This window comes from Juglans regia, chromosome 13, assembly GCF_001411555.2.
Source record: "Juglans regia cultivar Chandler chromosome 13, Walnut 2.0, whole genome shotgun sequence".
Classification (NCBI taxonomy): Eukaryota; Viridiplantae; Streptophyta; class Magnoliopsida; order Fagales; family Juglandaceae; genus Juglans; species Juglans regia.
The window spans coordinates 34,800,626-34,813,776 of record NC_049913.1 but is presented as its reverse complement, the minus strand read 5'-3'; the positions used below and the strand labels follow the sequence as shown (position 1 = coordinate 34,813,776).

The following is a 13,151-nucleotide window of genomic DNA, read 5'->3' as shown; positions in this document are numbered from 1 at the left end:
TGCCGAGTAAAGCCACGACTGGGGCAAGGTTTCCCGTGACACTTTAACCTGTGTAAAGAAAAAAAAAAAATCATGGCTTTGCATCCTCAGCTTCCCACCGCTCTCTAGCCCTCCTCACCCATCTTGGCATCTTTCGTCTCCCTTTCTCTCTCTCCCACTCCCCTGATCAGTTTTCTAGCTATAATAATAATCACGGGCGCACTCACCATTGCACTTCAGCCTTCTCCCTCCTCTTTCTCTCTGTGTACTGTGTAGAGCTCGTCACTATTCCTGGCAGACTTATACTACTAAGTTGGGTAATCGGTGTTCGAGAAAATGCCAGGTTCAGTTTCATTTTTGAGGCAGTTAAGTGGAAGGGAGGCTTGGAAATCAACGTCCAGCAGGTGGGGTGGTGTTAGAAAGTTTAGTGGTGGTGGTGTTGGGAGTGGAAATAGCGGGTGTGAGGGAAGTTTGAAGCAAATGGAAGGGCTCAACATGTATGGAGTTGAGAATGGTGGGACTGTTATGAGGAAAAGAGTGATGGTGGTGGTGGATCAGACCTCACAATCGAAGAATGCAATGATGTGGGCACTCAACTATGTAGCCAACAAGGGTGATTTGTTCACTCTTCTTCACATCATTCCTCCTTCAAGTAAGGGTTCTGAAAGGGCTTCCGAGTCTTCTTGTTCTCCTTACCTGGCCAACTCTCTTGGCTCTCTTTGCAAGGCTTGTAGACCTGAGGTGTGTATTTGTCCAATTTTTTAAAGGTCAAGTTCGAGTGAGAATATTCAATGTTTCCTGATCTTTTTGAATCTTTTGAGTGTCAATAAAATACAGAGCTAGCTAGCTCGTATGGGTATTGCATTCTCGTTTCCATCATGACTCTACTTTCTGTCTTTGATAGATCCCATATGTTGAGAAAAGAGGCTAGCATTCTTACTGTATTTGAAAATCCTACTTGGTTTTCCTCTCTTACCTTCCAAATCTTTTCGAAAGAGGGAAGTATTTTCGACTTTTTAATTTGTTTTTTCTTTTTGTTTTACCCCTTTTTAATAACGAAGCCTCTTTTCTCTTCTTTAGATGGAGAAGAAGAGGAATAATTTTGTCAGCTTCAGTTTACTTTCATCTTTTTCTTTTTCTTTTTTCTTTGCAGAATGGGATTATGCATATTTTTTTTTCCAGATGCTTTTCAGTTTTCCTATCAGTAGTCTTTTTTCTTTTCCAGAGAGAGAGAGAGAGAGAGAGAGAGAGAGGGCATAGAGTTTCTGTCTCCTCCAACTAGAATCTGCATTTACATGCTTGACTGGGTGTAATATTCAGGTGGAAATAGAGGCGCTGGTTATTCAAGGGCCAAAACTGGCAACAGTGATGAGCCAAGTGAAGAAACTGGAAGTGTCTGTGCTGGTGCTGGGCCAGAAGAAGCCATCTTCAATTATCAGTTGGTGGGTCAAATCTAAACCGTCTGATCTTCCTCTTCCCCCCCACCTTTGATGTCTTGAATCTTTTGATCTTTTGATTATCCTATCATCATTTACTAATTGTGTGGTTTGAGCAGTTTTTGTGGGACCAGCAGCACAGAAGAGTTTGTGGAGCAGTGCATTAACAATGGGGACTGCTTGACTATAGGAGTGAGGAAGCAGAGCAGAGGCATGGGCGGCTACCTAATCAGCACCAGATGGCAGAAGAATTTCTGGCTCTTGGCTTGATCTTCAGAGACTCCTTAATCAGTTATCAATGTCAAAAAAGAAATATACACGGGAAGGCAGCATCTAATGTTATTAGCTTCTAAGCTTAAGGCCATGTAACTACTAACTAGATCTCTCTTTGTAATAATTAATTGAAACTGACCCCCTCCCCTTTCTGTCTTTCTCATACTAGATGACCAACTTAATCATGCCTTTCGCTGTTTTTCTTCAAGTTTTCCATAATTGCTGGGGAATGCAGTTAACTAAAAGGATCATTTCGACAGAGAAGCAAGAATTATTATATTGACAAGCTCTCAAATTTAATTTTTAACTTTACTTGCAAATTAAACTTTGTCATGTCAACCAAAGTGTATTCTAGCATCGATTTGCATGCATTCAAAAGGAATGCATCTGAGTCTTTGAGTCTTGATCAGAATAGATGGGCTGAAGCCTGGACACACAAGAATCAGAGAGGCTGGCAGGGGATGGGGCTTTGAGTCAAAACAACAATATTACAAGCAGCCAATTGAACTACGATTCACTCCTGGAAACTTTGTGTTAACAGGTTGCCTATCATGCTTGTTAACACTCAAGGGCATGTTCCAAATCACCCTCCAGGGCAAACCCCTATTTGGACGATTCTTGTATCCTAATCCGATAGTTCAATTAGGACTGCTCCGGCTTCAACAATGTATCAAGCACTTGTCAATGCTAGTAAATGTTACGGGTATGGATACAAGCATTGTCTTATTATTATTTTTTTATTTGACACCATAGCCCCAAAGGTCCTACAAGGTGAGAGGCTAAAAGCATATGTGAATTCAATGGCAAACCATGATCCAATTGCATTCAAGTAAAAATTATATATGACAACCTATGATAAGCTGTAAAAGGTTTCTAGTTCTTAGATGAAAAAAGATTATATTAAAAATTTCAAGTGAACTAATGCACGTTTACACGACAAAGAGTGAAGTCTCTCTTCTTTGTACCTTTTATATCCAAATCCCTATAAGATCCTCCGTCAATGTCCTCACATTCAACTTCATCTCAAAGTCAAACTTTGTCATCTATTTTATCATTTACAAGCGGAAGCAGCTCCATCAGATTCCGCGGTGTTCGGGGTGTTCGAGGAGTCCCTGGCGGCTGTTGTGAGAGGATGTGCCTCACATACCCATAGAACGTACATCCAACAAGGGTAATGGCACATCCAACAGCATTTAAACCCGAAATTGGGTTTCGGAATATCAGCCATGAAACAAGGACAGCGACTGCAACCTGTACATAACCAACATGACAACATAAATTGTTAAAGTTGAACAAGGAAGATATTGGTTGCATAAATCCAGTCAACCAATCAATGGAGTGCATGCAACGTTGGGGCATACACTAAAGAATTCTTAGTTGGAACCATTTATAAACATTCCAGGATTCAAGTCAAGAACCACCACAGCTAGGCGTCAACATGTGAAGATATTACGATAACATTGATAATAGTGAGAATATACATAAGACAGCTCAAATTATCTGGGTGCTAAATTGATCTCACCTTCAAGTTTCCAGCAACGTTAAATGTGACAGCAGTTGTGGAGTGAATCACGTAAAAGATGGAGAAGTTGAGACAGAAAGCCATCACCCCAGAGCTGAAGATAATGACGAGGGACGAAGAAACAGACTGGTGGGTTTGAAACCATTCCAAGACCCCATTACCTTCGAGTAGCATTGCAGGTACTGCCAGTATCATGGTTGCAAAAGGTGCCATATAGTACACTGTGTTGATGCTAATCCAACCAAAAATAAAAATCAATTTAACTAATAAATAAAACCAACTGCCAGTGTTCTTTCAACATCACAATGAATGATGGATATGGAGTTGTCAATTATAAAACTATTATTGTTAACATGGAAGTCAATCTACTGTGGTAATGGGAAGAATCTGTTTCCACAGCTTTTAAATGCCGGAGATGCTGCTGTAGAGCACCAAAAAGAAGGTATTTATGGGAGATTAAGAAAATGAAAGAATGAGATGCACAAGTTCCTAATGCTAAAATATGAAAAGCGGCATTACCATAATTCATGAACAGTTTATCTTTTAGTTATCAAGCTGTATTGGATAGAACAACTAGATCAGTTTGAAACACCACTCACAAGTCACGGCCTAGGAAGAGTCTAGAGCACAAATCATGTGAGATGTTATCCATTAAATTACAAAAAACCCCAAGGGGTTGGCCCAAGTGGTGAAGGCCTTGGTCTTGGGGTATCACTCCCTTCAAGGTCCAAGGTTCAACACCTCATGGGTTTAAACAATCATTTGGGGCCACACCCCCTGATGAAAAGCCAGTGATTTAACTAGTTCCGCGTAGGGAAACTTCTGAGGGTGCGGTGCACGGGACCAGGGTTTATTCTGCAGGGGTAGGTCCAAAGGGCCCTGCCTTGGAGAGGTTCCCCGACATAAAAAAAAAATACAAAATTTCATTCACGGACAATGAAAAGTATCGGCAAAACAAACTATATATTTCTACAGTAATTTTCAAACTTATTTATTGCCGGTACTGCCGAAGCTTCTCCAGCATCTAACAGAATCTACTTTAGGCTGTCATTGCCTGATTAGGAGGCAGGCAATAGGTGGTGTACTACATGAGGCCACACCTAGGTTTGAAGACAATGACCAAAAAAAGACCCCACATACTTTTCACCATCCAATGCAAATGGAAGCACTGACATTGATGGAATCAATCTAAAGACATTCAACTTCATAATGCAACACGAGGTGAGTCACACATCAGATATTGCATAGATGGTCTATGGATTGGAAAATAATAAACCAAAGACTATCGTGCATTGATTAAAATGCAATAGGAACAAAGACACTACCTGTCAAATTTGTATCCATGTAACAGTGATTCTGCAAGGATAGTTTTTGTGGAAGTAGCAAGACAGCCAAATAAGGCAGCACAGAATCCAAACATATTAAAACTAAGCTCCGTTACTGATGTGAGAAGAATTCCTCCAACAATGGGAATCAAAGAAGCCCAAATTCTCCAGTCAAAGTATTTTTTCCAAACAAGCCACTGCAAAACAACTGTTCATATATTCATCTATATCAGATCCAATCATGGCTTAGCTTAAGAATTATTCTTAAAGGCAAGGACATAGAAATAATATTAGGTTATCAACACTTGAACCAGACCTGTAGTAGCAGGAGTGAATGACTTAATTGTTTGCATAAATGAAACTGGGATGTAACGTAAGCTCACATTCCCCAGCACAATGTTAATACAGAACACAAATGACATGGGAAATATTCTCCTCCAGCGATCTTCAGGGTCAACCACTATCAGTGGTTTAAGCTTCAGCACCTTAATCACGAGGTATGCTCCAATGGCCGAGCAGATGAAATGAATACACGATACTGATAGAGGAAACTTAAAATCCAGTTTCTGTAAGAAGAAATTAGTTCAGATATCACATAAACTATGGTGGTCACCACAAAAATGGCAAGGATCAAGCAAAATACATCTTCAACTATTGTTGGTTGCAATGATAGGGAAAAATAACTACTTAGTAATTAAGGGAATGATTGAATTTGGATAACTTGGCATCCAATTGTCAAAAGCTATTTGGATCGATGAATATAGTGACGAAACCAGTTAAAGTAAAGTTGAACTCTTCCATTGAAAAAAGAGAACGACTCATTATCAGGTTTTGAGCCAAATAAAACAGCAAGTGGTCAGGAGAGCATATAAGCATCCCACTCCTCAAAACAAATGAAATTATCAAATCCACAAGATAGTTGAACTTAAATCTGAAATTAACAAAACCCAGTAACAAACTTCATCCTGCAACGTTTGCGAGACAGAACCTTATTGCATGTGCCAAATTTAAAGGAAGGAATTGTGAAACATGTACACCCACGCTATAACAGGGTTATCATGACAGAAGGTTCTCCCCCAACCAAGACCTAATTGGCCCCTCAGCAAGTTACTCTGCACAACTTTTGGAAAGTATCCCTTGGACATATAAAGTTAGAGAAAAAAATAAGGGTACAAAGAAAACAAAATAACATGATTTGGAATCACAAAGTATTGTATACGATCCACTATGTCCAACAACCTTAGATTACGATTCTTATCATGTTCCACTATGAAGGTGTGAACCAACAACCAATCAAAAAATCAGAATTGAGATTTTAAAGGTTTCCAAGCTGCATAAATAATATATAATGGGAATTGAAACAGAACTGTTGCAAAATATTCGAGTATGAAGGAGAAATCTAAAGAGACATATCCTAAGCACGTGAAGTCTCCAGTTACCATCCTCCCTCATGATTTTTCCTCAATAATCACGTACTAGAGCGTGAACAGAAAAAATAAATAAATATGATCATTAATTCCAATAATTTTACATCCACAGATCTATTCATATATCTCTCCTTTCCAATACTTCACCCCAAAAAAAAAAAAATCTTGGCAATTCTCCTCCCCCTGCCGCAGGAATGCTCTCTTTGAAAATCGAAGACGTGTATTTTGTACCCCACGTACTTCCATAAAATTCAATCAACCTAGTGGTTGCCCGCATAAAAAATTCTTCTTTTTCTATATGGAACTGCCCGCATAGAAAATTCTACGAAACTTCAAAATTCAGAAATTGGTGAAAAGTAAAAGAAAAAACAGTAAGAGTACTGTAATTTTCCCTACCAAAACAAAAATATCATTGTTTTGGAACCAAAATACAAACGAACTCATCTGATTTCTTTTTTGATAAGGAACACATCTGAATTCTACAATAAGATTGAATTGAAAAAAATCAAAAACCCAAATCCAGAAATGAAAATTGAATCCAGAACATGAAAACGAAAAAGCAAACTAAATTAAGGGAAATGGGAAATGGACCTGAAAGATCCACTTGTTCATGATGATAACAGTGACGTTGAAACCCCACCATTGTAGAATTGCTAACAGAGATCTAAACACGGTCCACTGCAACAACTTAGTCTCCTCCATCACACACTTTCTTTCTCCCTCCCCCGTCTCTTTCTCCCAAATCACTAGAGAAAATCCCAAAAACGCACCTCAAGTTCCCAAATCCCAAAGCCCCTCTAGCCCCTGGGAACGGAAATGGCCAAACAGAGCGAGAGACAAGAGAAATGGGAAATTGGGTCGACTCTTTTTATAGTTTAGAAACGTGAAGGAGGGTGTACAGATGAACTTGGCTATTGCAGTCTCCCATGTGAGATTTGTGTTTATAGCTCGCTCTCTCTCTCTCTCTCTCTCTGTATTGAAAATTCTAAACGTTTTTCCGGGCCGTGTGTCGCACTCACTCACGGCATGGAAATAATGTGTGCGGCCTTTTTGTGTGGTAAAGGGTCCCACTCCATCTCCATGGCACCGTGGGGCCCACTTCGTAGGTGGTCAGAAAATCGCAGCCATTCAGTGTATATACTTTTCTGAGGAAGGTCGGGATTGACCAACATGAATTTTCAACCTTTTCGATGGCTCGGCTCGGCTCGAAGACCTTTGAAGACCGAAATTCAATGCTTGATTAAAATCGCGTATGGGGGCGACACTTGGACTTTGACTCTAATCCTTCGGTTACAGTTAATTGGTCTTAAAATGGGATTAAATTTAATAGGAAACGGCGACCAATGACCATCATCATCATTCATGGCCCCAATTAATTTCGGCATAATCTTACGGCAGATTTAGTAGACGTTTGAATTCGAAGATAATTTAAAATGAATTGAGATAGATTGTGAATAGTAATGAGATTAGTTATGAATAATAGTGAAATTTATGAGTTAAAATTGTTGAATAGTAATGAATAATAGTGAGATGAGTTGAGATGAATTGAGATGAGCTGGGATGAGTTATAATACAAACGTCTCCTTAGTGAGACACAAAATTATCTCATTTTATTTTATTTTTAAATATAATTCAAATATAAAATTTTAAATTAATCATTACAAATTTTTTGAATTAATAATTATAAATTTTTTAAAATTTCAAATAAAAAATAAATCTAACTTTTTCAAATCTCTCAATAAAAATAATATTATAAAACTATATTATTATAATATTTTAACATTATAATATTTTTTATTTCATTTTTTCTCTCTTCTTTCTCAAAATTTAAAAAATATCTAATTCAAACTATATTACTATTATTCACAAATTATCTGATTATTATTTACAAAATTCTTATCTCATCTCACTCACCAAACAAGCCCTTAATTACAATTTAAATCCAATATTCTCCTTTGAAAAAGGTTATACTCGTAAAGATAACTTATTAAAATAAATTTATAAACTCACATGATTTTATATAATCGATAGATTTATTTTAGAAGAAAAGTAGCTTTATTTTATAAGATTTACAAATTAATAAATTAGATCAAATCATATAAATTTGTGAGATCTCTTTATAGAGAAAATATTTCTCTTTTCTTTTTTACTTTACTTTTTATAAATTTGTTCCATTATTAAGATGTCACAAAAATCTCGTAAAATTTTTATTCAAATTTCAGAGTCTAAAATAAATTAGAGATAAATACGGATCTAATGGTATTTATTATTTTATCTATATTATCTCTCACTATAGACTATAAATTTTAAGAAAATGTACAGATATTTTATGTCATATTTTTATAGTTTTCATTTATTTGTATTAAATTGAGGTCTATTAGATCATGGTATTAAGGTTGGCCAAGTTAACACAATTTTGAATGAACAAAACCAATATGGAAAGTATTATTTCAATTGTAAAAAATGATAAAAAAATTTATTCATCATTCTCTCATTATCTCATGATGTGGTATTAGATGATAAATTTATAAATGAAATATAATAAATAATTTCTAATCATTTAATGTCACATCATAAAATGATAAAAATATAATAAAAATTGAGATGATGAATAATATTATTAAAAAATGATATACATGTTTCAAAAACCAAGCAACTACCAAGCATATGCGAAAAAGATCCTTTTCGATGGTACCGACCGTCTTAAGTTGTCCATAATGGCATAAACCATCCTATAATAATACATTAACTTACGCATTAAGTACGCACGTAAAAAGGACAGCTCTTGTTAACTTTTAAGAGTCAACGAGTCTATAGATCTGAAAGTCACGCGCCCCCACCGTAGCCAACGCGTATACTTTACCTGTTGTTTTTTTTTTTCTTGGCGTAGACTTTACCTGTTGATAATGTCTTTTGATTGACCTTGGCGGAGAATTATCTAAAAAGATTTTATAAAAATAAAATTATACGATCATTTATTTTATAATAATAATAATTTTATAGTTTGATATAATATTTCAAGACACTTTTCTTAGAAGAGGATGGTATTCAATTTTATTAATTATTATTATTTGTGACGGAGAAAAATCGTAATTATAATTAGACACTTGGACGTTACAATTAAGGAATTAAAAATAACTCAAGTAGACGAGAATAAAGTAGTGGTTACAAATCCAAAATTCCAACCAAAATACAAAATAGGCATAAAGTTTAGAACCAAGGACCACAACCAGGATCCAAACCTACAAGAAAAATAAAACAAAGAACCAAATGCATGTAAAACAGAACAATGAAACCATACATCCTAATCACAATGCAGATACAGAAGATCAATTTTGTCTATCTTGAGAAAACCTCTTAACTAGCTAGACAAAGTATCACAGTCAGCAGACCAATCCATATCTAAATCTCCAACACCCCTCTTAGCAAGAAAATCAGCCATAACATTCTCTTCACGATAAACATAGCTTACACAATATTCCATGCAGGCGAGGTAGGAGAATAATCCATCCCAATACTCCTCCAGGTACCAAATATTACATTCACATTTAATAATCTAGTTAACAAGAAGCTGAGAGTCCATCTCAATCTCAACCCTAGAAAATCCAAGTTGGTAGCACCTCTTGATCCCCTCCAGAATACTTCTCATTTCAACAAAATTATTTGAACTATGACCTAAATGAGCAGAGTAAGCCACCCGAAGCCTACCACAATTATCACGAACAACACCCCTAGCACCGGCCGGCTCAAGATTACCCAAACTACAATCATCAGTGTTAAGCTTCACCCATCCTAGTTGAGGTCTAGCTCATCTCACCACACGAGCCAGCTTAGGCTTAGGTAATAGGTTTGGGATATCCATCCTATTTAAAATAGCAACATCCTTATGAGAAATCCGGGCAACTTTCATGATCAGAAGCATAATCCTACAGATCCAAAACTTAATAATTTTTCAAACCGACTCAACCGTATCAACCTTATTCTCATACCGAGCTTTACATTTCCAATCCCAAATTTTCCAAGAAACAATAGAAGGGAGAATCTCACAAATAATGCGAATCTGAGAAGACTTACCCGCTCGATGAAACCAAAAGTTAATTTGCTCGTTCCAAGTATGAAGAACCCCCATGTGCATATACCTAAGTGAATAGCAGCCATATGCTAAATTTTCCTAGCAAACTCACCAGTGCAAAGCACATGGTTTAAATCTTCTGCATGACCCAATGAACAATAATTGCATTTAGAAACCATCGGGATACCAACATTTCTAATATTCTCATCAACACTCAACTAGTTATTAATAGTGTAACGCCCTAATGGAAGACCCAAACCACATGACCTATATTCCAAAAGGACTAGTCAATGATACAATTGGAGCCTCATTGGAACCTTATAAAGAGCAAGAACTTCTTCTTCCCAAGCAATGTGGGATCCCATACACCACCTACCCTTATCCATATCATATGGGGTATCACAATCTACCCCCCTTAAATTCCCGACATCCTCGTCGGGCCTGTCCATTATAGGTGGCACGGCTCAAGTCCCACATTTCTGGTTGGGATAGGCTCTGATACCATTTGTAATGCCCCAATGGAAGACCCAAACCACATGGCCTATACTCCAAAAGAACTAGTCAATGATATAATTGGAGCCCCATTGAAACTTTATAAAGAGCAAGAACTTCTCCTTCCCAAGCAATGTGGGATCTCATACACCATCTACCCTTATCCATATCATATGGGGTATCACAAATAGCCTTCCACATTATAATAGAAATTTTCTTAGGAATGTTGGTATGCCAAATCCACTAAACCCAAGTTAGAGGGGGAGCCCTAAGCTGAGTACTATCTCAAGCACTTTTGGTAGAAAATTTCTCATCATTTTCCTTCAACCAAATTAAAAGCATCCGTTATGTCTTTCCTCCTTGCCAAAAATTGACATAATTCAAAAGCTTTTTGGTGACCTTCAAGCCTTTCCATTAATGTGAAATTCCACCCATTACCAAAACGACAGTTTTTAATTTTTAACAAAGGATTATCAATTACAGGATATTGATTACTCAGAGGCCCCCTCTCATCCCAATTATCCAACCAGAAGGAAATATTTCATTCTCTAACAATCCACTTAGAGTTAGATAAAACGTCAGGAATACAATGAACAATAGATTTCCAAAACCGAGTACCCTTATTAGACTCCAAAAGGGAGAAATGATTACCCCGAACAAATTTGCCCTGGAAAAAATCCGCCCATAAGGATTGACCCTTAATAAGATGCCAAGCAAGCTTAGAGTGTAAAGCCCTTTAGGTATCTTCAAAATCTCGAATACTCAAGACACATCAATTTATAAATTTATTTTGTAAAATTATTGTACGGCTAAATTAGTCGTTTCCAATTTGAGTTCTTAGGCTATGTTTAGAACATGGAAGCAGCTGTACTCATCTGAGTTGAGTTTAAATTTAAGCCTAACCCAACATCTAAACACACAATTCCCAAATCATTAAACATCACTCAACTTAAGAGCTTTTTACACGCAAGATCCACAACCTTTTTTAATTTCCCATAATTACATCTAAACTCATAGTAACATTCAAATACATCTAAACACATCTTAGGTGAGCCTCACAAAACTCACTTCACCATCTCAATTCATTATTATTCATAAAAAAAAATTAACTCATCTCAATTTAACTCAACATACAAACGTAGTTGTAAAATCCTAATTATCTAGGCAATCTTGTCCTTTCCTTAATTAAAGATTATCGGTACACGATATGGTGTACGAACTCGCTTGTATCTAGCAAAACCCAATTACACCAAGACTGGATAATCCACTATATATAGACTACATGCAAATTGCTTTATCGATGATCTCCTCCTTGGCTTCACTAAGAACATGAGGCTAGATATGCATCTTTCTTTTGATTTTTTTCACTATAATCGAATCTTTGTAGCAAGGCTCGAAAAATTGAAATTGGGTTTAAAATCAGATAAGGAACGATTAGATCATGTCAATTTTAATCGATTATTTCATTATTAATAAAAAATATTAAAAATCGTATATAATGCAATTCAAACATTTAACATCGTGTATCAAAGATAATAAAATATAAATTCATTCACTAGCTTTAATAAAAAAATTATATGAATATAAATAGTATCAATAAACATATAATTTATGTATTTAATCTCAATTGTCAACATTTTTTACCTCGTATACAAAGAAGATAAAACCTACTAAGTTATAAATACATGACAAATGTACTATTTTATGCACAACCATAAATTTAATACTAAATACTTATTCATCTCTTAAATTTTTTTGTTCAATTAAATAAAATAAAGAAGTACATGTTTTATCATTCAATTCTTCTACGATTTTTATTGAATACAATGATGAATGTGTTGGAATCGGTCTAAAATATGCTAGAATAGGTTTGATCATCTAAATTAATCAGTCGATTGAAGCTGTTTAATGAATGATTAAAAATTTTCACTAAAATCGGTTCAGTTTCTAACTAATTTTAATTTCATGAAATTTCATGTCCTTTATTTTATTTTTATTTTTAAAAAATAGATAACTTAGACTTAAGATGAGGATTTGGATTCTCGAAATTTCTAGACGGACTCCAAGATTTAACGTTATAAAGATATACAAACGAAGTGGGTTTTACAAGTTTATTAAGCATTTAATGCTATTTGAGAATTTCATTCCTCTAACAAATAAATAAATGTTATACTCACTTCCTATGTGTATTTATCATGTCTTTTCTAAAGTTTTGCTACTTATTTTTTATAATCTTCAAAGTCATGCAACTAATTTATAAGACAATGGTGTGCTGGTTTTATTAAAGGCATATTTGGTATGATCTTATTTATAGTCCTTAATTAATTACACTAGCTAGGGAATAATAAAGAGAAGGTTTGACTATACTAGTGGACAGCAAACGAAGTTGTACATGGAAATTTTGAATGGGATTGCCAAAATGATGCAAAAATCTTTAAGCCCACATGTTCAATTGCCGTGCCACTTTGTCTTGCTTTAAGGTTCATAAGAATTTTGTAAGATTTCTTTTGAGAGATTGACGCAAATTAAAATAGATTCAAAACAAGTAATAAATCAAGTGTTACAAAAGTAATTGATCATTAGATATTGCATAAAGAGTAATGCTGCTCATCATTTTAATCTCTC

General features: G+C 35.6%; 2 protein-coding genes across 2 annotated transcripts; one reads left to right on the top strand and one right to left on the bottom strand.

Moving 5' to 3' along the window:
* LOC108988336 lies at window positions 1–1,983 on the top strand. The gene is made up of 3 exons (XM_018961573.2): window positions 1–720; window positions 1,300–1,421; window positions 1,535–1,983. The coding sequence occupies exons 1-3, from the start codon at window positions 316–318 to the stop codon at window positions 1,683–1,685; spliced, it is 678 nt and encodes a 225-aa protein (XP_018817118.2). The 5' UTR covers window positions 1–315; the 3' UTR covers window positions 1,686–1,983.
* A 501-nt stretch (window positions 1,984–2,484) lies between these two features.
* On the bottom strand, window positions 2,485–7,070 carry LOC108988335 (UDP-galactose transporter 1). Its single transcript, XM_018961572.2, has 5 exons — window positions 6,554–7,070; window positions 4,852–5,101; window positions 4,536–4,743; window positions 3,211–3,442; window positions 2,485–2,939 (listed from the first exon to the last, which is right to left on the bottom strand). Exons 1-5 carry the CDS (start codon window positions 6,662–6,664, stop codon window positions 2,718–2,720), a joined length of 1,023 nt encoding a protein of 340 aa, XP_018817117.1. The 5' UTR covers window positions 6,665–7,070; the 3' UTR covers window positions 2,485–2,717.
* Between the last annotated feature and the right edge of the window lie 6,081 nt (window positions 7,071–13,151).

Bases quoted from the DNA above. Each gene is read 5' to 3' on its own strand.
- LOC108988336 (XM_018961573.2), top strand. From the start codon at position 316: ATGCCAGGTTCAGTTTCATTTTTGAGGCAGTTAAGTGGAAGGGAGGCT. The intron at 721-1,299 runs GTGTGTATTTGT...TGTAATATTCAG, and splicing joins GCAAGGCTTGTAGACCTGAG to GTGGAAATAGAGGCGCTGGT. The intron at 1,422-1,534 runs GTGGGTCAAATC...TGGTTTGAGCAG, and splicing joins CCATCTTCAATTATCAGTTG to TTTTTGTGGGACCAGCAGCA.
- LOC108988335 (XM_018961572.2), bottom strand. From the start codon at position 6,664: ATGGAGGAGACTAAGTTGTTGCAGTGGACCGTGTTTAGATCTCTGTTA. The intron at 4,744-4,851 runs GTCTGGTTCAAG...ATATATGAACAG, and splicing joins ATTCACTCCTGCTACTACAG to TTGTTTTGCAGTGGCTTGTT. The intron at 3,443-4,535 runs GTAGTGTCTTTG...TGGTTGGATTAG, and splicing joins CATGGATACAAATTTGACAG to CATCAACACAGTGTACTATA.